Source organism: Aquarana catesbeiana, linkage group LG07, assembly GCF_042186555.1.
Source record: "Aquarana catesbeiana isolate 2022-GZ linkage group LG07, ASM4218655v1, whole genome shotgun sequence".
Lineage (NCBI taxonomy): Eukaryota > Metazoa > Chordata > Amphibia > Anura > Ranidae > Aquarana > Aquarana catesbeiana.
In genome coordinates, this window is record NC_133330.1 from 236788176 (window position 1) to 236812197 (window position 24022).

Genomic DNA, 24022 nt, shown 5'->3' on the forward strand with positions numbered 1-24022 from the left:
GAAAACTGCACATTTCTTTGTATACTGGCTCGGTGACTGGATTTCTTTATTAAAACGGAAAATAAACTAATGTTTGAGATGGAAAAAAACAAACAATGCTTGCCTATTTAAAACATAAATACAAAGATAAAAACAGCATCTTTCAAAATTGTAAAGGTTTTCTTGGATTAATGCTAAGAACAGAACTTTAATTTGTAATAATAAAAAAAAAAAAAAAAAAAATACTAGCTTTCTATGCTGTCTTATTTTAACAATAAAAGAGAAATAGAAAACATCTTTATAAAATATATATCAATATAAACATTAAAATCCTAACAGTCATGTTTAAGGCAATGGCAAAGGATGGGGAATCCCTCCGTCTGTTCAGATCTATCCTTTGGACATTGGAGGCACCTCAATGTGGCGACAGAGGGAACAGCAGCAGCCCAGCAAAGACAAATACTTTCATGTTTATCGCAGCATGAAATCTCATCCATCTTTCAATGACCAATCAATATATATATATATATCTAGTTTAGATATAAGTTACTGCACCTTTACTGTTTTTCTCTAGAGTAATATCTATGTATGATGTGGGGACATAGCCCTCCTCTCCATTTTGTCGTCTTGCCCTTGTCCAGCCGTCTCCTTTATCTTCCTCAATAATGTACATAACTTCACCTTCTTTCATAGACAGGGTGCCTTCATTATTACCTACACAGAATATAATGCAGGACATAAAATTTACTAAAAGACAAAAGCAACAGCTTGCAGAATGATTTACATCCCAACATAAAATGCCAATTGCAATAGCACCCCCTGGTGGTAAGCAGAAATTATTGGTTGTCAAAGGATTACTGTAAAAAACAAAAACAAACAAAACAGCCCAGCCCTATTGCAACCAAGCAAAAGTATTCACACTGAATGCTGATGAAATCAAATCACATTGGTAATGTAACGCACGTATTTACTTTAATACAATGAAAAAAAACTTCAGCATGTTCCACTGATGGAGCTGTACTATATATTGTGTCTTAAGATGGGGACATCAGCTTTCCACTCCTCCAGCATTCTGGTAGGTTGAGCGCAAGACAGTGTCAACTTGAGTTAAAGAGGGCCTCAAACATCACCCAGGGGCTGCACACATAATGTTCAATATATGTAATGCTTGAGAGGACTGTCAGACTGCAGACCTAATCGAGGAAACGAGGGTCAGAGCAAGTGGACATGCTACCTTTTTGGGTGGGGATATGCTGCAGAAGTCATGAATTTGGGAATAGGTTACATGAGGGATTGTAAGATGTGGTGATGACAGCCAAAACACGCCAGATGGGATGTGGAGCACCACCAGGGGAGGCAGGAGAGGAGATGGTTTGGCTTCAGGCTGACAATGGGTATCAGCAATACCATTTTTTGTACGGACAGCAGAATAATTATTTCTCCTTGGTGAACAAATAGAGAGAAGAAAGTAGAATCAGGAAATTATTCATGGAAAATATTCTAGCAACAAGGTCATATTGTATGCGGTTGCCACCATCCTCCTTTCAGCCATGTCCCTTTGGTAAGATTTTAATGGTATACAGTATGTAAAGTGCACCCTCATCCAATATTACTCACAAAACTGATACTGCAATACAAGGTACCTGCAGGTGACTGCATAATGTCAGCTTTGTTTCAGTGCTTCTCAGGCGCAATGAACCCCAAAGTGCCCTTTTATACAAATACCAATTACAGCTTAGAAATGAGCACTTAAGATGGTACTATGAAACCAAACTGACACTGCACACAGGTATCTGGAGCTGCCTAATATTGAACTCCAGTGCCAGTTTGCCAAGATCACGCTGGATATAAAATTTACTTTAAAGAAACTGTCGCCAACTGAAAGTTTTGCCATACTTACGAAAAGCAAAATAGAATATTTACCTCTCCGGCTACTTGTGCCAGCTAATTGCACTCTGCTTCAGTATAATCCCTGGATGAAGTCTCTTACAAAACTGATACCTTCCAGGGTTGTTGAGCTTGTATGTCCCCCCACAGATCAACCTTCAAGTCACAACTACAGAGGTTGGTGGTTGGAGCCATTCAGTGCAGTGGGGAACGTAATAGGTTGTGTTCCCCAGACACATCAGTGAGACGCAGTCCCTGATGCGTCTACTTCTGAAAAGACTTCACCCAGTAGTTACTTTGCAGTCTAATCATTCCTTGGGCAGCTGGAAAGGCAGGTATTTAATTTGCAGGGCTGGACTTTAATAAACCAAGCAGAGTTGCCTAAAGCATTTACATCATCAACCCAAAGGTTCAGCAAAATTGTAATGGATGCAAATGAAAAATCTAGTAAAAAATCTTTGATTTTTTTTCTGATAATTTAGTTTTTTTTTTTTTTTTTAAATCCAATATTTATTCCAAATGGAATTCCGAGCAAACAAACAGGCTAATGTAGACATTACAGTGACATGAGAACACCATATATCATCAATAGCTTGGCAACAACAGCTGGTCTCTAGTCATGCTTGGCTACCATTTTAATCTGTGGTGCAGAATAGCTGGCAGAATGTTTTTCATTTGCAACACCAGGCCCTCAACACAAATGGATAGAAAAAGCTCTAGTACACACACAAATATGTATTACTGAACTGCAAGGTGGATTTGATTTAAATGTAAGTCAATTCAAATCACTAGTAAAAAGGCTAGATTTAAATCAACTTGATTTAAATCATAATTTTTAAAGAGCAACTGTCATCTCTGTCCCCCAGTGGCTCCTCCTCCGACCCGCTGTTGACTCACCCACACCCACAGTCCCATTCACTTTAATGGGACGGCTGGTGATGCGGCAGTGACACAACAAGGTGAGGGACGTGGTGGCAGCAGGTGAGTGGATGCCAGCAGGCACTGCCATGATGAATCTGAAAAGACGGGTGCTCTTTAAATACAAGAACTCAATCTTCCTGGTAGTTAGAATCTTTAATATTTGCTAATAAAATGAAGGTTTCCTATTTAGACTAATACGCTGTCAGGTTAGTAAAACAGCGATATCAGAACGGATTCAATCAGTTTGTAGCGTACATAGATTTGCAAAACAATGGGATAAAGGAATATTCCTGAACTTTGTTTTATCTCATGTTTACTGGGAAATTGTGTGAATGCATCAATGCAGTGCATGTTATTTTATCTTGCAGAGCTTGGATTCATTGAATGAGTTTACCAAAAATGTAAATATTGCAGAATATACAGCCTCGTGCTACATAACTAAGCTCCATTTCATGCTGAATACACTAAATTATTAATGTATCTTAAATAGAAAACTATCTTTAGATAGATTTTTTTACACCAAAAGCATGTATTTAAATAAATTTAATAACAATCCAAAAAATCAGAATAAAAAAAAAAAAAAAGATTTACATTTTTTTTTTTTAAATCATTGAATTATATCCACCCCGCTGAACTGTGAGGCACTAGGGGAGGGGGGGGGGGGGGTGCAAAAAAGGTCTATACGTTCTTACAATAATGTAGCAACTAGATAGTCCTATTATGAATTTTCATTAGCATAAATGGATCAAAAGCTAAAAGTTGAACTTCTGGTTCTAGATATTTTAAGCATTGTGTGTTTGAGGGTTAAGATAAACAAGGAGACTTACAGATGTTACAACTGAAGTGATAAATTACATGTACATACCATCAAACGGATAGAGTGCCTTGCAATGACCTATGGCTGGAAGAGGGTCATCATCATCATCAAATTCATCAAACTCTGAATGCACATGAGGCTGTGGCTGGATTCTACCCTCTTGGTTGGCATCCTCTGTGTAGCTTCCCTCTGGGCTAATGAGACACAGAATGTGTTTAGATATATGCATTACTCACTAGCAACTTTTGCAAACAGTCAGTCTTTGATATGTTGGTGCAGAAGACATTAAGTTGAAATAATATTTTAGTGATGTCATTCCTATTAGTGAGAATGTGATTCACTCTTTCCCTATAGTGTAAGAGATTTTGGTTGCTATACATTCGTAATACCTTGCCCAAGTTGACTAGAATCTTATTTCAGTGTAGAAACACATGAGAATGGATATTCACTTCAGTGAAAAAACAGGAAAAAAGGAAACCACCTTCCAGCTAATCTCCAGCCCCAGCTGTTTACTCCAGTGTTCATTGAAGGACAACAGCCCTGTAATATTCCTCTACCTGTGGGATGTCCAAAAGCCATCCCAAGTGAGAAAGAGGTAGGATATTCAACAAGAATACAGGGCCAAGACGTTTCACTTCAAGAAAACATTAGCAATCAATCAAAACAGCCTGTAGGGCATTACGCCCAAAACTAACATTGCACAGTCGCAGTCACATCCACCCTGTAGAATTTGGTGTGCACTAAAGACAATCTTACAGGCTTGGTAAGCTTGAAAGCACAAAATGGCCAGTGCGCTAGTAGAATATTCAGGGGTCGAACCACTGTTGGAGACCCCAATTCTTTTTTTTGCATAGTGCCCAAACCTCCTGAAGTGGAAAAGGGGCATGCAAAAATAGCATGATTGCTGTAGAAAAACAGGTCTAAACAAAATACCATGTGTATTCCGAATTTAACCTTAGTGTTCTTTGTGCATTTTATCCAGATAGCTGCAGTAATCTAGCATGACAACATATGCACTCTGTGCAGGAGCTTCCTCTAATAAATCTGCATCACAGCTGCTCTCAAGCCTTGAGCAGGGTGACTGGTCTTGTATCTGCCCTGCAGTTTTCTGAAGGTAGACTGTAGTTGCTAGACCAGTCTTGGGGACCCTCTGTCGTATTCTCTGTCCACAAACGCATGCCCTATCTTTGATGGGCAGAACATACAAAACAGGAAAAGGCGCTTGGCATTGCAGCACCTAAGTCAGTTATACTGGCATTCTTTAAGGTGCAGGTAAGTTAGCCATGAATCAGACTACAACACAACACACTACTACATACTGTATGCATTTTCAACTTGGAAATTGGTTATATAAAGATTTATGTTAGGTCTGCCCAAAACCCAATCAAATCCTTCCACCTAATGACTACAGAGGTAGTAATAGTTTCCCATGTACACACATCTGCTCTCTGCACAGGCTAGTTTGACATCACTGCTACTCTTGCAAAGTATTGCCTTGGGTTGAAAAGGCAATTTATGCAAGGAAATTGGTTGCAAAGTCAATTTTTATCCAGTGTAGCTAGAGAAACACACGGTTTCCCACTCTCCAACTTTTGGACACTTTTTTCTCAGGGAGCGGGTTTGTAGTTTTGATAGGTGCCTGCTCCCACTTCTGTTTGGATCACCTAGGTGATCCAAGCAGAAGTTCAGCCCCCCTTTTTTGCCTGCAACCTTCTGGGACACGTCACAGGTCCCACAAAGCGCAGAGTGGCTCAAACATTCGTAGTGGAAAGCTGGCTGTGAAGCAGCAAGAAGTCACAGCTGGCTTCCCAAAGACCAGCGAAGAAGCAGCCTGGGCGAGGAAAGCGCTGGATCCCTGGGATAGGTAAGTGTCCTTTTATTAAAAGTCAGCACCTACAGTATTTGTAGCTGCTGACTTTTTTCTTTTTTTTTGGGGGGGGGGATACTGAAGGTCTTCTTTATGACTATTCACAGCAATAAATGTTATACAGTGGGTAAAGTTCCAGAGCTAGTTCGTATCAGATATTAACCTTTCTCTTCCTTGTGCTACAAGGTGATTGGCCTCAGCGCTGTGCCTCCTCTCACTCCTTTGTGATACTTTGCCCTCCACCTCTGATAGCCAAGCCTGCAAATAGAAAAGAATTTGCATTTTTATCTGCATGTAACACCTTTGATCAGAGCAGTCCTTTTGTCTAACGCTGAGGAGAAAATGACTAATTACTCCTAAACACAACTAAGCACAGCTCAAATCAAGTCAGAAAATGGACAATTTTTTTAACGAACAAACAATATGTTATTCAGGGTATTTGACCTCATTAGATTTTCATCTGCAAGATAAAATATGTTTTAAAAAAAAAAAAAAAATGCAAGCAAAAGCACCTACATTTCCAAATAACTTAATGCTCTAATAAAAATGAGACTGAGATGCTATTCGTTTTTAGCCCCAGAGAGATTCTTTGCATGTCGAAGGCAGTTTAAAATGCAACTCTCCAACCTCTGCTCCAAAACAATAAAAAAGTTAAAAGTGACACGAACAGCTCATGACTTCCCTTATTTAGTAAACTCTGCATATTATGCAACACCTCTGCATGGAACAGACCTATACCTAGCAAGCATATTATGAACCAAACAAGTGCAAAAGTCTTCATTCAGCCCTGGTTCACACTGACTGCGTGAATGAAAAGTCCTGGTTTCGGGGGCGATTTCAGAGACATCTGTGCGAGTTTCTGCATAGATGTCAATAGAAAAAAAAAAAAAAAAAAAATCGTACCTCGAAATCGCCAAAAATAGTACAGAAACTACTTTCGGGAATCGGTGCGGCACCGATTCGGACTGTGTCATTGCCGGCAATTGCCACCGATTTGGCAAGCGATTTGCCAAATTGCATCACTGGGAACCAGGGCTTAGACTGTAAAGTCTAGAGCCACACATGCACTGCAAGTGCTTCAACTAAAACAAAAGTGAGCACTAAAAAAATACAAGTTTTATGCAGCTAACGTCAAGGTTTAACATACATAAACCCAAAAAGTATACTAAGAAAAAAATGTAGTGCCAAAAGTAAACAAACTAAAAAAATAAACACAAAATGGTGAGAAAAAAAAAAGGAATTTTTCATATTTAACTTCAGTATATTTCCTTCTTCATCATTAAATGAGCATCAAATGAAGATCCATAAACTTCAATCACCCATCAATGTAAAGACTCACCAGAATTAATGGCTGCTTGAACTACTGGCAGCAAAAACACAGCACTTCATGCATTCATAAGACCTTTGTGAGGTCACATCCGGCCGTCCAGTTATCGGATCTGTGGAACACACGTTGGCTCTACGCTTAGGAGCTGCGGTACCCTCCCCTTCTGTTCATCATAGGCTGTTTACATTGGTGTTGTTTTAGCACCATTCCATGTAAGTGCATTGTTTTCTCCATGGGCATATTTTATATTTTTTTAATTCTTTTTATTGATATTTGTGAAGAGAGTAAAATACAAAACAGCCTATAGGGCATAGCCAGGCTCGGAACAGTTACATAACATAGCTTAAAACAGCCATAACACTAGTGCCCTAACTGGCACTCAAACCAATAGTGCGCTCTGAAACCTGCAGGATACCTGCAAAGTACAATTTTTAAGTTTTAACCAGTCAGGGTCAATCTTCAGGCCTTGCGACATTAAAGCAGGTGGTGAGTTGCTTAAAGGGAAAGACCAGGGCCGGTGTTCTGCCGAGAAAGTTCCGCTCGGCGGATACGGCAAGACACCGGCATTAGTGGAGGAGGCTTCAGTCCAGATGTCTCACACTTTGTGGAACTTTTTAGGGCATCCCCTCGACAGGTAAGTGGCCTCTTAGGGACAGATTAGAGAGTTGACCAATTTCTTCCATGCCACCAGGGTAGAGGCAGATGGAGCCTTCCAGTGAAGTACAATAGTTTTCTTTGCATAAAACAATAGCAGCCCAACCAGAGTTCTGGAGGCTCTGCAGTTGACTAGGGAATCAACCAGACACAATAGATAGGCCTCTACTGAGTGCAGTTTCTGAATAGTGGTCACTGTGAGGATAAATGATACGACCTCTGCCCAAAAATTGCACATGTGGAGGCATTGCCAGAAGATATATAAGAAAGTCACGGGCATATTTAATAAAAATTACTACACTATAAGGATTTTTTTTTGTATGGTAGCTCTCATCACCTTTCTGGAGAGAGGTTTCTGATGATCAAGGCTGCACTCTAAACCCCACGAGGTGGAGCACATTTGGATATAAGAAAGAAGATACAATTTTATTTGCACGGTTTTGAGATATTATTTAAGTGGCTTTGATTATAGACATTACACATAACTTATTTGCATGATAAGATGTTGATACATGGTTGCATATACATTCACAATTTAGTTTTTTTAGTGCACATTCATTTAATGGTGAAGCACTTTAACCTCTGTATGGATATATTGTTTTGAGCATTGTTATACACTTAAAGGGGCAGCAGCATCACTCCAATCATTTTTCACTTTAGCTGCACTTAAAGTTAGGCACCCCCTCTTATTTTAACAAAAAGGAGCAACCTCTTGCAAAAAAAGAGTGCACAAGGAGTGCAAGAGACAAGGTGTTGGAAAGAATATACAAGACCAGGCTAGGCGGTTGACAATTCCAAACAGAAGTTGGCGCAGGCTAAGGAACAGGAACAAGTTCTGGGATGTAGTTCACACTAGATGAAACATAAGGTGAATAAGAATGTCAGAATTAGATCCAGGTACTCTAGACCAGTGATTCTCAACCCTGTCCTCAAGTACCCCCAACAGGCCATGTTTGCAGGTTTTCCTTTATCTTGCACAGGTACTTTAAATCAGAGTCAATGGCTTGGTATTTTGGACAGCTATTATATCTAAGAGAAATTCCCAAAACATGGCCTATTGGGAGTACTTGAGGACAGAGTTGATAACCACTGCTCTAGACAGTACATGGTGGGAGAAAGAGCACAAGGAGGATGCAATATCAACTGAAAGAGAAAACTATGAGCATCAGCATTTGTATATATGGTTCAAAGAAAAAGGATTGGAAGCCTTGTAGTAAAAGGTCTCCAAGGCACCCTGGGATATGAATGTTCAGGGTGTGATTAAGTGTCTAATAAAATAGCACCACTGAATGTGGTAAGAACTACATTGAAGCGTGATCAGACGGAGTAAAACCCACCATGTTGTATTTGCTGCTAAAAGTAAAAAATCTTCTACATGAGAGATATAGTGGCAGGTCTCGTGAAGGGTCAGCTGACCATGCTCTAAGCCATAAAATTCTGGACACGTGCAGAAAGTAAGGACATTCCGACATTTGGCGAATTCTCCAAAAGTAGGGCTGAGGGCAGCAGTTCTAATCTTGCAAAAATAAAAGGATCATCTATGACAGGAGGGAGTTCAGTATTGGGTTCTCCTGTTTAGCTTGCCACAGTCTGGCACAGCAATAGCAAGCTGCAGGGTTGGACCTGTAAGAGTAAAAGGAGGACTCCAAAAAACTGCCTATCAACTGATAAAGTGGCAAGGACTTGCCAGTTACTGGTGGGAAGAGGTGGTGTGATCTTGAGATTCACTTGGGGATACATATCTAAGTCACCTTAATGGGATTCACTGGTATTCCAACAGCACACATTATATACAGTAGATACACACACACATCTCTCTCTATAGAGGGGGAATAGGATCTAGTGAACGGAGGGTAACAAAACTACGGTACATCTGGGCTGTCACAAGTATACATGAGACTTAGAGGGAGACAGAAAAATGGCAACGAGAAAAAAAAAAAATTGAGAATGGACCAGGCATCAGAAAAGACCTGGACTTCGACAATTAAAGGTTGGGGGGGGGGGGGGACGGGGACAGAATAATGCAGGCTTAGTCACAGAAGAGTAGTGTGAGCAACGCAAGGGTATCAAGTCTCTGAGGCACCCTGGGATTGTTCAGGGCGTAAGAAAGGGCACAATAGTATAGCACCAATAAACATGGTAAAAAGGAAAAAATGAATGAACAAAAGGAGTATAACCAGACACACTGTTTGCTAAAAGGGGAGAAATTCTTACCTGGGAGATCTAGCAGCAGGAGATTCGGCAATGACAAGACTTTGCGGGAGCCTGGCTAATGTATACTTTTTTCCAATACATCATGGGCTTGATGTGATGTGCAGCCCTAAAAGGACAGGGGTTCCTGTGTAGGACTGGAAAGCCCATGTACCCTTTCCCAGTAGGAAGAGAAATGTATATTCATTTTGACAAGGCCTAAATGGGATTAGTGAAACTTTCTTTTCCAAAAGAGTGTAGGGATAAATGACAGTAAGGAATAGAGGGAGATGACATCAATAAAGTTGCACCAATATTGCTCTTCTTGTTAGTACAGCAATCTCTTATTTTTTTTATCATTCAGCCCACTGGGTTGAAAAAAAAAAAAAAAAAAAAAAAAAAGAAAGGGGAAGAACTTCTAGTGTGTACGAAAATAAGGCCAAGATGTCTCTTTTCTAAGTGAGAGTAAATGTCAGTAGACTACCTATCATTGCCAAAGATGGGGGCAAAGATTAATGTTTAAACTGCTCCAGTTTAGTGTGCTGGCAGTGTGGTGTCTAGCCAGCTGTCCATTTCAGCTGCAGTAAGACAGCAGTAGAGGGCAGTGCGATGCATGTTTTACACAGCTCTTTTTTTGTGTGAACTTTATATGAAGTGCACAAAGTGACTTTATTCATTTCGCCACACAGCAGGGTGCATTGCACTGCTGTACAGCAACGTGCAGTGCCTCCCTGTGTGATACGACAAAATGCAGCATGTGTGTATTTATAAGATGGAAGGCCTGCCATGACTGGAAGGACATGCAGTATATGGTGGTGTCTGAAGGGAGAAAAAGATCTTCAACAGGGAATTGTGATTGTTCATAATAGGGTAGGAACCCCATTTCCTCAGTAGCTGCCTCAATGTATTCATCAAGGGAGTTGCCAAAGATGCTCACCATCAAAAGAGAATGCGCAAAAGGCACATTTTCTGAACTGGGCCAATCACCCAAGTCTTAAGCCATAGGAATCCTGCTCTGAAAGATCACATTTTCCATGGCATATACCCAGAATGGTAGGGTCAAGGGCAAGACCTGCAATTTTCAAGAAAGATTTGGATTTTCATAGGGTTTACTAGGCTTACTGTTAATATCTCCAGACCAGTTTTCCATAGTTTAAGAAACTGAAAAAGTGTCTATGGCTGGCTGTAGGGCAAGGCTTGCCAGAGCAAATGAGGACTTTAAAAAGTCCCCAAATGACTATTCACTGAATCTTTAAAAGATGTGGTACCCCCAAGAGAAATAGTAGAGTGAGAATTGAGCGCAAGAATAGCCGGGACAATAGAGGCAGACCATTTCTTGTTATATTCTATGTCCATAGCATACAAGGCCTCAATATGGGGAAATAACCTCTCAGAGTTTGGCCAATCATTGGGTATGCGAGGCCTTCGTGCATTTTGCCACACTAGGTTTATTTCTTCAGAGTGTAGCATGGCATTGAGTCAATCAAAAAGTCTATGGTAGACAGCATATTGCCAGAAGCGAAATGAGTAACTACCCAAAATAGTGGCAGTGAAAAACCTTGAGCTGCCTCTGCTAAATTGTCTCATCACCATTTCATATGCCCCTGCTCTAGAGAACCTGTAATCCTCCATTGCTAAATGAGGGTCTTCCCCTGTGGGATACTCATGGAATTGCTGTGGATTAAGGGACGTTAGCGTGTCTGGTAGAAAGGAATCGCAATAACCCAGGCACAGAGTTTCAATGGCTGTCTCTTTGGAGGTGAGCAGAGGAGGTGGCAAGCAGTTGTGTCAACACTAGGAAATGGCGGCTGAAAGTGCATACTTGGGAGTCTCATTAGTGCTATGTCACTAGTCTGAGGGGAACTTCCGGTGGCGAGGCAAAATTTTTTTTTAAAAAAAACAGGCAAACGCAATAATGTTACCTATAAAGCTGAATAGCGAGACAATAAAAGTTATGGAAAAACACAAGTGTAGATTCCCCCACACCTGTGCTTCGTAAACCACTTGTTTGCAAGGCACTGCGGCATGTCTTATAACATGAGGATGTAGTGTATGCTACAGAGCCAATAAGGCATGTAAAGTCAGGAACCGGTAAGTAGAAGGTTACAGGAAACCCTGTTTTACTTTGTCTATATCGTTGGTCTCATTCAGAGTCCAGCCTTTGCCTACCATGATGGGCATAACCACAAAGGGGTCTTCAGGGTGTGGGTGCTATAGGAATGGACCAAAGCTTTGGACATGTATAGCACCATGCAGCTAACTACACTTGTTGCACCACGTGCCAAGATAAGCACCCAATGCAGGAGCCAGTGTTCGAAGCAGTCAAAGCTTGATAGAAGATTCAGTCGGAAGAGGTAAAATAGATACCATGAAAAACAGTAGGAAATACTTCTCCAAGAGAAACATCCATTACCCAAGGACACAAACAATAGATAAACCGCGGGGCAGACCCAGCAAAGCTTTAACGTGTGTCAAGTTGTCTGAAGGTAGCGGTATATAACTCTTGGTCTATGAATCAGTTGCTGTATCCTTTACCGTATAATAAAGATAAACTAATTTATGGTTACAGAAAAATAAAAAAACAGATTTTGATGTGCATAAAATGAATGATATTTGTTCATGACAGACTCTTTTTTTATCATTTACTTAATTTATGTCAGAAACATGCAAATATGAAAGGTTTGTAGATATAAGTGGTATGCATCTACTGCATATTTTAACAGGTTTCCATTTTTTATGGGTTATTATGCTTACACCATAATTAACAGTATTTGAAGAAAAGCATAGCTAAAACTTACCGAACGTAAGAATTTTCAAAAGGACTTAATACAAAAATTAAAGAGTAGACAACACACACATTAAATATATATTCACTAAAAATTTTAGAAATAAATCAAATAATTGAGGTGGCGCTGTTGCGAATGGTATTTGTTTTTTTAATTTTTTTTTTTAGAGATAGGCTACACTTGTGTCATTATGTAGGTTTCCTTGAAAATTATTCTGGAAGATGTCAAGACAAAGAAAGGTACGTTCTAGTAACCTCAGATTAATGTTTTTAACATTGGAAATTCGTTTTTCTTTAGGTTGAAAACGAAATACAGGGTAGATTTAAAATACTAGTACAATTTTTAAGAAAAAGCAAAAGTGAAAAATGAACAGATAGTTACAATACACATCGCTTTTAGACTGCATGTAGTAGTCATCGGAGTTTCCTTTTTTGGAACTAATAATTCAATCTTTTTAACAAGAAGGAACTCAAAATAACTTCAGGGTCTCAGCAAACCCTTGCTAAACATTATTACAGCTTATTGTACTTGGCACATTGTGGCATGAAGAAAGTGGCATATTTTAACTATTTGACACCCAGGACTGCTCTGTACTGCAAAATAATTTGCAGTAATAATTATGAAAGTAAAGGCATAATGTTCAGAAAACAAACAAGTTTTCTCTCACATTTGTAGTCTGTGGAAAGTGTCCCTCATTAGTGTCCCACATTAGTGGTCATTGAAGAGCCCCCTTACTTTGGTTGTCAGTGGGAGAATGACCACCTTACATTGGTGATCATTGGGAGAGGGACTCCTTTACTCTGGTGATCACTGAGAAAATGTCCCCCCTACAGGGAGCTAAAAAGTGGTTTCCATTGGTGTCAGTGGTTATTTACCTGAGGCGCAGAAATTGCTCATTGCTCAAGGAACCACCAACAACCTCTGGAGGAACTCTGGCTGAGAAAGACAGTTCTATAGGAACCAACCATAATATCTCAATGACTCTCCTAATACAGGATAAAATGTACCCATTACATTCAAGTATTGACTTGTCATACTAACCTCATTTTTATGAATTTCCATCCTCAGCTTTTCAATGTTACTCATTGTTTCCGCTATTTTAGGTTGCAAGCTGCTAGGGTCTCCCATTTGTGGGCTCTTCTCATACACATCTTTCATTTTATTTAGAGCCTCTCTATGGTAAGAAAGAAGTAACATTATTCATTCTGGTTTATTCCTCTGCAACAGTAACAGATTGTTATTAATCACAAACTAAAAATCATACAACTTTAACCATGTTTATCTAGGTGGAGTTACCAGATAAAAGGGAAATTCCAGGCAATACTGAAAATAAAGCCTTTAAAAGGCACATAGAGAATACAACCTACTTCCAGGCATTCCCACTTTGCAGAAGTACATGCCAATCTTTTTGGTAAAACCAAGTTTGTAATGTCAGAGAAGAATTGTTAAAAACACCCCACTTTGATGCATCAGGCTTTGTCAGACAGACATTAGCTTAAAGTGCAGAACTTTCACAGATTTGAATACTTACCCACAGCCAACAATCATATTCAAACCTATTTTTAAAAAGGTTTAAATTGTGACTGGTGCAAAGAATATGAAGCTACATACTGGCCTACCACCCATACAAGAAAGTATCTAAGAAAAATGGATGCAGTGTATTACACAGAATTCCTATTAGGCTAAACCAGATTTATTTTCAGATTGAATGTCCTCCTCCCACCCTCCTCTGACACTTTTGAACATTTTTTGGGGGGAGCGGGTAATTAATTTTGGTAGGTACCCGCTCCCACTTCCAATTAGTTTCCTTGGTGAATCCACTGAAAGTTTAGACCCCCGCCCTGGACACATGATAGGTCCCAGCAAGCTGCAGGACCTCTCACACAGTGCAACATGGCTTGCGCATGCGCATTAGGAAGCTGGCTGTGAAGCTACAAGGAGTCACAGTCTGCTTCCAAACTGTGGCCCCAGGGACTGAAGACTGGCGAAGGGTGAAGAAGGTTCTGGATCCTTTGACAGATAAGTTTCCTTTTAATAAAAGTTAGCAGCTACAGTATTTGTAGCTGCTAATTTTTTTTTCAAAATGGCTGAAGAATTTCTTTAAAAGCACAGCTGGGGGAGGGCCTGACGGCGGCGCTGTGGAAGCGGGCGGCGGGGATGCTCGGGTCGATGACGGGACTTGCATGCGGAGCAGATTATTGGAGGACCCGGTGATCGCGGGATGCGTACACCGGGAAAGGGCATCCAGGAGATAGCGGTGGGTGACAGGCTGAGCCACAAGCACAACATCTTTTGCACGGCGTACAGCAGTGGATCTCGGACCAGCCTGAGACTCAGCGTGCGAGTGGAGCAGTTCCTCCTCTCCCCCGTCCTCCCGGCTTAGCTCCCGGCTAAAGCCTCCCTACGCCATCCCTCCACCTAGTCTGATAGTCCCAGGCACAGCTACTGTGCAGCGCCTCACAGCCCACTGGAAACCCTCTGGAGACCTATTTAAGGTTACAAGAGATGGACTAGGATGTCCTGAGGAGCGGGCTCTAGCCACAGAAGCCATCGGGCTTTACAGGATAATTGAGGAGCGATACGAGGCAAACTCCAGAAGACAGCCGTGTCCTCAAGGTAGGATTATGCACTGTTGTGTATTGTCCAGTACACTTCGGGTGAACTTATAACAAGCTTCTAGTAAAGTGAAGCATTTACCCTCCCTATCCTCTGTGTATCTCTCTGGGACATTTTAAGGTTGTAATGTTGGGATATTCAATAAGTCTCACTCGGTAAAGAATACACTTTTGCAGTGATTGTGAGTTACTTTGAAGGACTGCTGGTACAGAGTTATGAACTGAACTGTCCGTGTATGGGAGGACTAGAGGGAAAGTGGAGTGGGGGCGGTTTTCCTGACCCTGTCCCACGATCGGTCTCGGCCGGTTGATTGTTCAAAGAGTATACAGGAGATCCAAGGAGTGAACTGTTCGCTTGTTGAGATAAGCGTGGCGCACCTAACAGGAAAACACTGGTCGATGTTTGGCAGACAAGGGAGGTGAAGAGGGAGGTGAAAGGAGGGAGGAGAGGAAAGGAAGAGAAGAGAAAAAGGAGAGCTGTGTGCGTGAAAGAGGAAGTGAGTGGAGGTGAACATGCGAGGTCGCTCTCAAAGAGTGGTGGAACCTAAGAAGCCCAGAGAAAGCTTAAATTCAAGCTCTATCCAGAAATATCTGAAAGAAGTAAGCTAGGGAAGCCCAAAGAGCCCTGCTCAGGAAAGTAAACAACAGGGAGGAAAGGAATTGAAGAAAGATTCAGTGAAAAATAAAGGAGCTCAAGCTGGAACTTCTAGGGAAGAAGTGAAGGATCTCAGTTTAGAGGAAGAGTGTATTATGGAGTCACTGCCAACAAAAACTGAACTGCTGGATATGTTTGCTAAATTGGAGAACCTAATCAAATCAGAGATCCTAAATGTTAGAACTGATATGGGCCTCCTGTTGAAGCGAGTAGAAATAGTGAAGGAAACCTCAGAGAAACAGGCTCGAGAAATAATTGAGCAAAAATCACAAGTCAGAAAACTACAAATGGATCAACGGGACGCCCTCTATAAATTAGAAGAACAAGAAAATCAAAGTCGCAGACAAAATTTAAGGATACGAGCCTTACCGGAACAACATGGCGAACACCTGATTACTAAAATGAAAGTAATCTTCAATCCGCTATTAGACGGAGGACTTGATGAAGAATTGAAGATCGACCGGGTCCACAGGATAGGAAAACCCCCAAGCGTCAGTGAAGATATACCCAGAGATGTCATTATTAAATTTTATCAATACGAAGACAAAGCAAAAATCTGGAGCAACCTTAGAAGAGCTCATTCGGTGAAATTGGATAACACAGTGATCCAGATCTTTGCTGATCTCTCGGCGGGGACCTTGGCTAGAAGAGGGCAACTAAAGCCCCTGCTGGAAATTTTGAGGAAAGCAAATATAAAATATAGCTGGGGTTTTCCTACTTCCTTAAATGTGCTAAAAGGAGGTAGAACAGTTAGATTGAAACATTTAGAGGACTTACAGGACTTTTGAAAAGAATTGGATATTCCTATTCCAAACATCCCTGGTTAGAGTGGGGAGGAAGGGGAAGGAGCTAAAAATTGGTATGGGAGTCGGGGGGTCTTGGGGGGGGGGGGGGGGGAGAATTTGTTCCTTCCTTCTCATGTTGTTCTTCTCTTCCCCTCTCCCTCTTTCTCCCTGTGGAAGTATAATGGTGTGACATCCCGCTGGGGTTCTGTGGGGACAGCTCAGGTTTTATGGTTGTAATTATTGAAATTTAGAGTGGAGGATGGGGGGCGGGCCGGGGGGTGGTGAGATTTGTAGGTAGCGTTCTCGGGCGCCCGCGGTTGCCTGCTGTCTGAGTCACACCTCATTATGGTGGCTGGATGCAAGTAGAGATCGATGTTGTTTCTCTGCTGCGGACCTAGGGTCAGGTATTGGCAGGTTGGGGGAGGAGGGCGGGGGGGAGGAGGGCGGGGGGGAGGATCGGGGGGTGGGGGGAGAGAGGTATGGGTTTGGGTGGCAGGGAGGAGAGTGGGGTGAAGAATATTGGGGGGGGGGGGGGTGGGAACCTATCCTGCTGAGGTCTCAAAGGTTTATCAAAAGGTGTAAGCACCAGTGTGAGAAGGCCCATCTCTAAGAACAAGAAGGGATGACGGAGATTAATTGCTTGACATGTAACGTAAAAGGGCTTAATTCTCCTTCCAAGAGGCATAAAGTGCTTAGAGAGTTACAACGGTATGGTGCGGATGTGGTGTTCCTTCAGGAGACCCACCTAACATTGGACATAGGTATTAAGCTGTACTCTAGATACTGTTCGAACTGGTTCTATAGTGATTCTCCCATAAAGAGGGCCAAGGGAGTGGCAATCGGGTTCTCAAAACGGACCAAATTTGTTCTTATAGAAAGAAGAGCAGATCTGTAAGGCCGTTACCTTTTTTTGAAGGTAAGGATTGGGGAAAGGATTCTTACTTTGCAAACCTGTATTGCCCAAATAAGAACCCGACTGAATTTTTGTCTCAATCCTTAAATAAGTTGATGGAATTCAAGACAGGAGAGGTGATATTAGCTGGGGATTTCAATTTTTGTTTAGATCAAGTCTTGGATAGCTCGTCTAGATCACGGGGAGTAAGCAAAAAACTCTTAAAAAAACAAATCGGGCAAAAATTACATAACTGCAAAATTATCGATGCATGGAGAGTGCAGCACGCAAAAGTTAGGGATTATACTTTTTTTCTACTGTGCACGGGTCCTATGCAAGACTTGATTATTTAATGGTCGATCACAGCTTGCTGGAATCTGTAAAGGATATGAAGATAGAGATATGCACGCTGTCAGATCACTCTCCCGTCTTGATGAAAGTGAGGTTTCCAGGACCCCAGAAATTCCCATTTTCATGGCGACTTAACGAAAAACTTATTGATAATCCCAAGATTGTTGAAAAAATTCAGCAAGAAATAGACATGTTTCTCGCATCAAATGATACGGGGGAGACATCAGGATCAGTGCTTTGGGAGACACTAAAAGCATACATCAGGCGCATTTTGATTTCTATCGGGGCGGGTATGAAGAAAGAAAGTGTAAAAAGAAAGGAAGATCTTATAAATGAAATATATTGTCTCGAACAAGCCCACAAAGCTTATAAAGGGAATCATATAACTCTCTTACAACAACTAATAATTAAAAGAGAAGAACTTAAGGATTTAATAGAGACTGAATCAAATCAAATTCTAAATAAACATCTAAAAGAGAGATTCTGGGGGGTCAATAAGGTTGGTAAGCATTTGGCAACAGTGCTGAAGAGGAAAAGAGAGGATAACTTTATAGATAGGATTCAAAATAAGAATGGGGTATTTAGACATACATCTAGAGAGATAGCTGAAGAATTTCGGAAATATTTCACAGTCCTTTACTCAGTCAAAGCGGAAGTGGACCCGTGGGAAAAGAGGAAAAGGCGAATGATTATCTAAAAGCAGCGGGACTACCTAGTCTCTCTGATAGTGATGCAGAAGAATTAGACCGATTACTGAAGAAGAGATCTTGGCGGCCATCCCCCCCGGAAAGAGCCCTGGGCCAGATGGCTTTACAGCCTACTTCTATAAAAAAATTTAAGCTGTCAGATTTGGAACGGGTTGGGGGGGCAGGGGGAGATATGTGAGGGCGCTCTGACAGCGTCTGTGACGTTAATTTTAAAGGATGGAAAAGATAGCTCGCTGTGTTCGAGCTACAGGCCGATAGCGTTACTGAACGCAGATATTAAATTATTTGCCAAAGTTTTAGCTACGCGTCTAAAGGAAGAAATGTCATACTGGGTCCACCTAGACCAAGTTGGCTTTATACCAGGGAGAGAGGGGAGGGACAATGGCGTCAGGTTGCTCCTTATCCTTGATGCAATTAAAGTGAGTGGGTCCCCAGGTCTACTTCTGTTGATTGATGCTGAGAAAGCATTCAACAGAGTAGACTGGGGATTCATGATGAAAACGCTGGAAGCGGTGGGCCTTGGTACAACTATGTTGAAATGGATTAAAGTTTTATATAATTATCCTTCGGCATTTGTCAAAGTAAATGGCATACCGTCAGCAGAGTTTAAGATGGAGAACAGGACCAGGCAGGAATGCCCGTTCTCCCCTCTTTTGTTTGTCCTGACTTTGGAGCCTCTACTGGCCACGATCCGAAAAAATCTGGATATTAGCAGATGCATGGTGGGAAGAGAGGAACACAAGTTATCGGCATTCGCCGATGACTTGTTGTTCTCTATCACCAAACCGAGAATCTCGATCCCTAATCTACTTGACACCCTGAGGAAATATGGAGAGTTATCAAATTATAAAATTAACCTTAGTAAGTCAGAAGCCTTAAACATCAATACAGACAGATATGAAGTCTGTCCACAACCCCACAATAAGCGTATATTGATTATTGATTAGATTTATGGCATTTTTATTATTTTGATCAGTGATTTTTAGCGGGACTGCGACATTGCAGCGGACAGATCGGAAACCTAGTTGACATTTTTGATGCTTTTTTTGGGAACCAGTGACATTATTAGTGATCAGTGCTTTAAAATATGCACTGACATTCTACCAATGACACTGGCAGAGAAGTCGGGTGCGATCAAGGGGTTTACTGTGTTCCCTCAGTGTGTTTCTAACTGTGTGGGGGGTTGGGCTGCCTGGGACACAACACAGAGATCTGTCTTCCTGCATAGCAGAAAGACAAGATCCTGTGTCATCCCCTATCAGAACGGAGATCTGCCTTGTTTATTTCGGCAGATCCCTGTTCTGTCTCCACGGGGAACTATCGCGGGCGGCCGGGAAACAGAGTCCGCTGGACCTGCTGATTGGCTCCCCCGCTGGCCAATCAGCGCCCGTCCACAGAAACTCGTGCACAAACTGATATACATATTATACGTCCGATCCAAGAGATCGGTCGATTGCAAATTTTTTTAATTTCCTGCTTGATTTTGTCCAGTAGCGGTATGTAGTTTAATAAATAAATTTTCCTTAGTGAATTGGCTAATTGTGGGGAGTAGCAGAATACATATTGGCCTAAATTGATGAACAAATTTGATTTTTTTTTTTTATCGGGTATGTTTTGTTTTAAAGCAGAAAGTTAAAAATAGTTTTTTTTTAACTTGTCGGTCCTTTTTGTTTATAACAAAAAAAAAAAAAAAAACCGCAGGAGGTGATTAAATACCACCAAAAGAAAGCTCTATTTGTGGGGGGGGGGGGGGGGGAAATTACACATATTATTTGGGGTACAGTGTCGCATGACTGCGCAATTGTCAGTTAAAGTAATGCAGTGTCGTATCTCAAAAAATGGCCTGTTAGGAAGGGGGTAAATCCTTTTGGGGCTGAAGTGGTTAAAGGACACGTAGGTTTTTCCTCTCAATACTTCAATGCTCAATGTGCTGAAAGCAGTATCATAAAAAGCCTTTAAAGTTCCAAAAAGGCAGCAGCAGCCTGCAGCAGTCTCCTGATGAAGCCAGATAGGAAGGTATATTAGAGGGCTTGCAAGTCACTTACTTTTGATCGATTTCTTTCTGAAGCTCTCGGTTTAATTCATCAATTCTTTGCTGCAGTTTCTTACGTCTTTGCTCTGGAGGAAGGTGACTAAAATCCTCTAAAGATGGCCCCTGTGTGGAGGAAAGATTGAATGAACAGTGGGAATGGAAAATTGAGCCGGACAGCAGAACACTCAATGACACAACAAACAAAACATGTCTGGCCAGCAGAACAAACACTGCCTTAAGCCTGATCCCATGTCATATTTTACACTAGCAAAAGCACAAAAGAATGTGCGTAGATAAAGTGTAACAAACAGCTTATCCAGTATTGAGAATTTCCAGTTTGGTCAGGTCTACTAATGTTACCTTCATACAGCCTCAGCATTTCTTAGAAGCCAAGAACATCACTGAGGCAAATTAAATGGGCAGGAGCTATTCCAGCAGCTGGTTACTGCAAAGTGTATACAGCTATTACCCACAGAAGAATCTACACCCACAAAAACATGATTTCTGGCAAAGCTTGGAAAATCACACACCAAACAGCCACACAAGACCAACCACAAATCCTGAGGAGACACTTTGTAACATCCAGTTGATATGGGCAGTGAGGTCTGATTTCCACAATGAAGTTCAACCCTAGACACAGTTATGACTAATCTTGAACAAAGCAATAGTTCTGTAAATAGGCCTATGTGAAATTCAGCAGGGGGCACCACAGCAATCTATGCAGCTATGAAATACTACAATACAATGTGCCGAGTCTCAAGATGTTGACCTTGAACAACCACAGTTTCTTCAGCCAAAAAATATGGAAACTGGGGATGTGCCAAAAACACGAGGAGGACAAATGTGACTAATCTGTGTGGTGTCACCTCAGCTTGAGTTGGAAATTTTCTGTGTAAGACTCATTGCTCTGGTGTTCAAATCCTGACATTAATTAGCAGAAGCTAATCCAATATGCTGATAATTTTAAAGCATAACAATACATATGGCAGTGCCCTTGCATTTGTTATGTTTTATTTGAATAAGATCATTCTTTCTTCATTCTCATTAAAGGTCAAGTTCACTTTTTAGGAAAAAATATTAAAAGCACACTTTTGCAGAAAAATATTTGCATTTATTTTTTTTCCTACAGGAGTCTACACAGCATTGCACCTGCGATCAGTGGGTGTCAGGCAATGTTGATCTCCTGCAAATACTCCAGCTTTCTTCCCCTTACATCTGTACAGGCTGTTAGAAAGCTGGAGGAAGTATCGATGAACTATTAGGGCGCTCATTGGCGTCCACTTAGTTCACTGAGAACTACAAGCTGTCTGCCCCAGTAGAAGATGGGACCTGTACTTTCTTCAGTCACAGATCACTGTAAATAAATGATATGACTGTGCGGGCGACAGGGATTTTAAAATGTGACAGCAGGTGTAGGTATAGGATCCCCCGCCCGCTGTCACAGGGGAATGGTGAGGAAGGATGAGTGGGGAATGAGCTGGAATATATTACATACTAAATATGGGTGTAACATGTTCCACAGGAGAGGTTAGCCTTTAAGTGTTAGATGGAAAAAAAATCTTCATTTTAGGTTAATAAAAAGCAGACACGCCAAAATAAACAATTGTTACTGTATAAACAAATCTATATTAAAAAAATTGCACAGAATATAAAAATATTTGATAAAGATGTTGGGCTGTTTGCTCTAGATTCAGCAATATTATTTAAAAATGTCCCCCAAGTACACATAAAACCTTTTTAGATGCAGTCTCAGATTCATGGAAAGGCAGGTTCGCACTGCTGCCCTTTGCGTTTGGCTGGTCTTGGTGCCCTTTAACAGTGTGACGCAAGAGTACGCAGCCAAGTATAGATTATAGAAACTTCCATCTCTACACAGCAAAAAAAAAAAAAATTGCCACTAGTGTAGTGTAAAACCAACAGTTCATATTCTTGATATGTGCCTGTTGTACCATGTACTTGTATGAAAAAGTTTACTGTTCTCTTTGTATTGCTTCCTTTGTTTGAAATCCCCATTCCTGCCAGTCCCTCTGCTTTCCGATTAAAAACTGACCACACTAGGCATGAGAGCACATCATGGTCAGTTCTCTAGCTGTGCTGGGAACTCAGCCTGCTCTCCTCCAATGATCAGACTTGTCCTGACACAAAGGGGGGCAGGGCACAGAGAACCAATCTGAAATCTCAAGTAAGCTCAGGGTGCAGCAATAAGGGCCTTAATATGAGAAACAAAATTAAAAGAAAAGTTTTTACTAAGCAGAGCAAAGAAAAAGCTCTGAAAGAGAACGTATAAGACCAAGGCCTAGATCAGTCCTTTCAAAGTGCTTATGGCCAAGTTCTGGTCAAGACCGGATTGTGGGAAGGCCAGAATGCAAGGAACAGTGTATTCTCTGGGACTGAAGTGCCTGCATTCACACCAAGCAAAAATGGGATATCTAGGTACGATAGTAGATCTTTCTGAAAGTATCTTTTCCTGCGTTTATCAAGGTAGGAATTACAGACATTGAGACCCCTCTATCTTTTCAAACCTGGGCTTTAACAAGCCAGAGACTGATGTAGAATGAAGTAGAGGGCCCTGACATAGACCTGGCCTGTTGTGAATAGTCTGGGGGCTGTCTGATAGAAGTCTAAGTATGTCTGTGTACCAGGTTCTTCTGAGCATTTTCCGCTCTTGCTCTTTTTGAGCAGGCAAGTCAGAATTAGCATTGGCGGAAAGGCATTCGATTATTACTGGTTTTAGTAATAACTTAAAAGAAAAGTATGGGGTTTTTGAAGATTTATACTTACCTAGGTGGATGCTGCAACTGTCCCCCGCCGGCTCTAACACTGAACTGAACGATCAAACACTGCAGATTGCGTGGTTCTCACAGCTCCCGAGCAGAGAGCTGCTGACTATCAGTCACCCCTCTCTGCTCTGTCCCCTTCTCGCTCTCTGGAGCACTGGGCTGTGGAGGGGGCGGGAGCAGCCGCCTCAGGCTCTCAGTGGCTCGCTGAGAGGCTGAGCCAGGTGCCAGTCCAGGCATGTGGGCAGATCCTGACCCCGACCCCAGTGCCGCAAACTTGGCCAAGCCTGGACCAGCTCTGAGTTGTCAGCCGACAGCAAACTTCAGCCCGCTGTCTGCTGAAAACTGGTCACAGGAGTGCAAAACGAACTGCACTCCTGCGATCCACAGGAGAAGTACAGCCAAACAAGCTTTGGCTGTACTTCTCCTTTGAGACTTAAGCTATAAAGGGCAGGCGCAAACCAGCACAGAACCCATTCACATGCCTGTAGCAGATGATACAAGTCTGAAAAAGACGGTCGCTGGTATCATCCACAAGAAACTTTATTGGAGACCGCGCTCAAACAGAACATGGTTCAGCCACAGTGTTCGGTCTCAATAGTCTCCAATAAAGTTTCTTGTGGATGATACCAACGGTGTGTGATCCTCCTTTTCAACTGGCAAAGAATTGTTTTACCCTCAGAATAATTATAAGCAGATGTCCAAAGCACCCCACCCCCCCCTTACATCAGATGACAAGAGCTCCTCCACTCTCCCCCACAGTGCACCCCCCTTACTTCG

General features: G+C 41.6%; 1 protein-coding gene across 4 annotated transcripts in view; it reads right to left on the reverse strand.

The window, feature by feature from the left end:
* The window catches only part of FNBP1L (formin binding protein 1 like), a 305643-nt gene that overhangs the window by 11648 nt on the left and 269973 nt on the right, over positions 1-24022 (reverse strand). For all 4 annotated transcript variants that reach the window (XM_073593122.1, XM_073593119.1, XM_073593121.1 and 1 more), the window contains 5 exons: positions 20479-20588; positions 13470-13602; positions 5635-5729; positions 3653-3798; positions 535-693 (listed from right to left, as the gene is read on the reverse strand). In XM_073593122.1, the coding sequence (XP_073449223.1) occupies positions 535-693; positions 3653-3798; positions 5635-5729; positions 13470-13602; positions 20479-20588 (643 nt within the window). The remainder of the gene's footprint in view (positions 1-534; positions 694-3652; positions 3799-5634; positions 5730-13469; positions 13603-20478; positions 20589-24022) is intronic.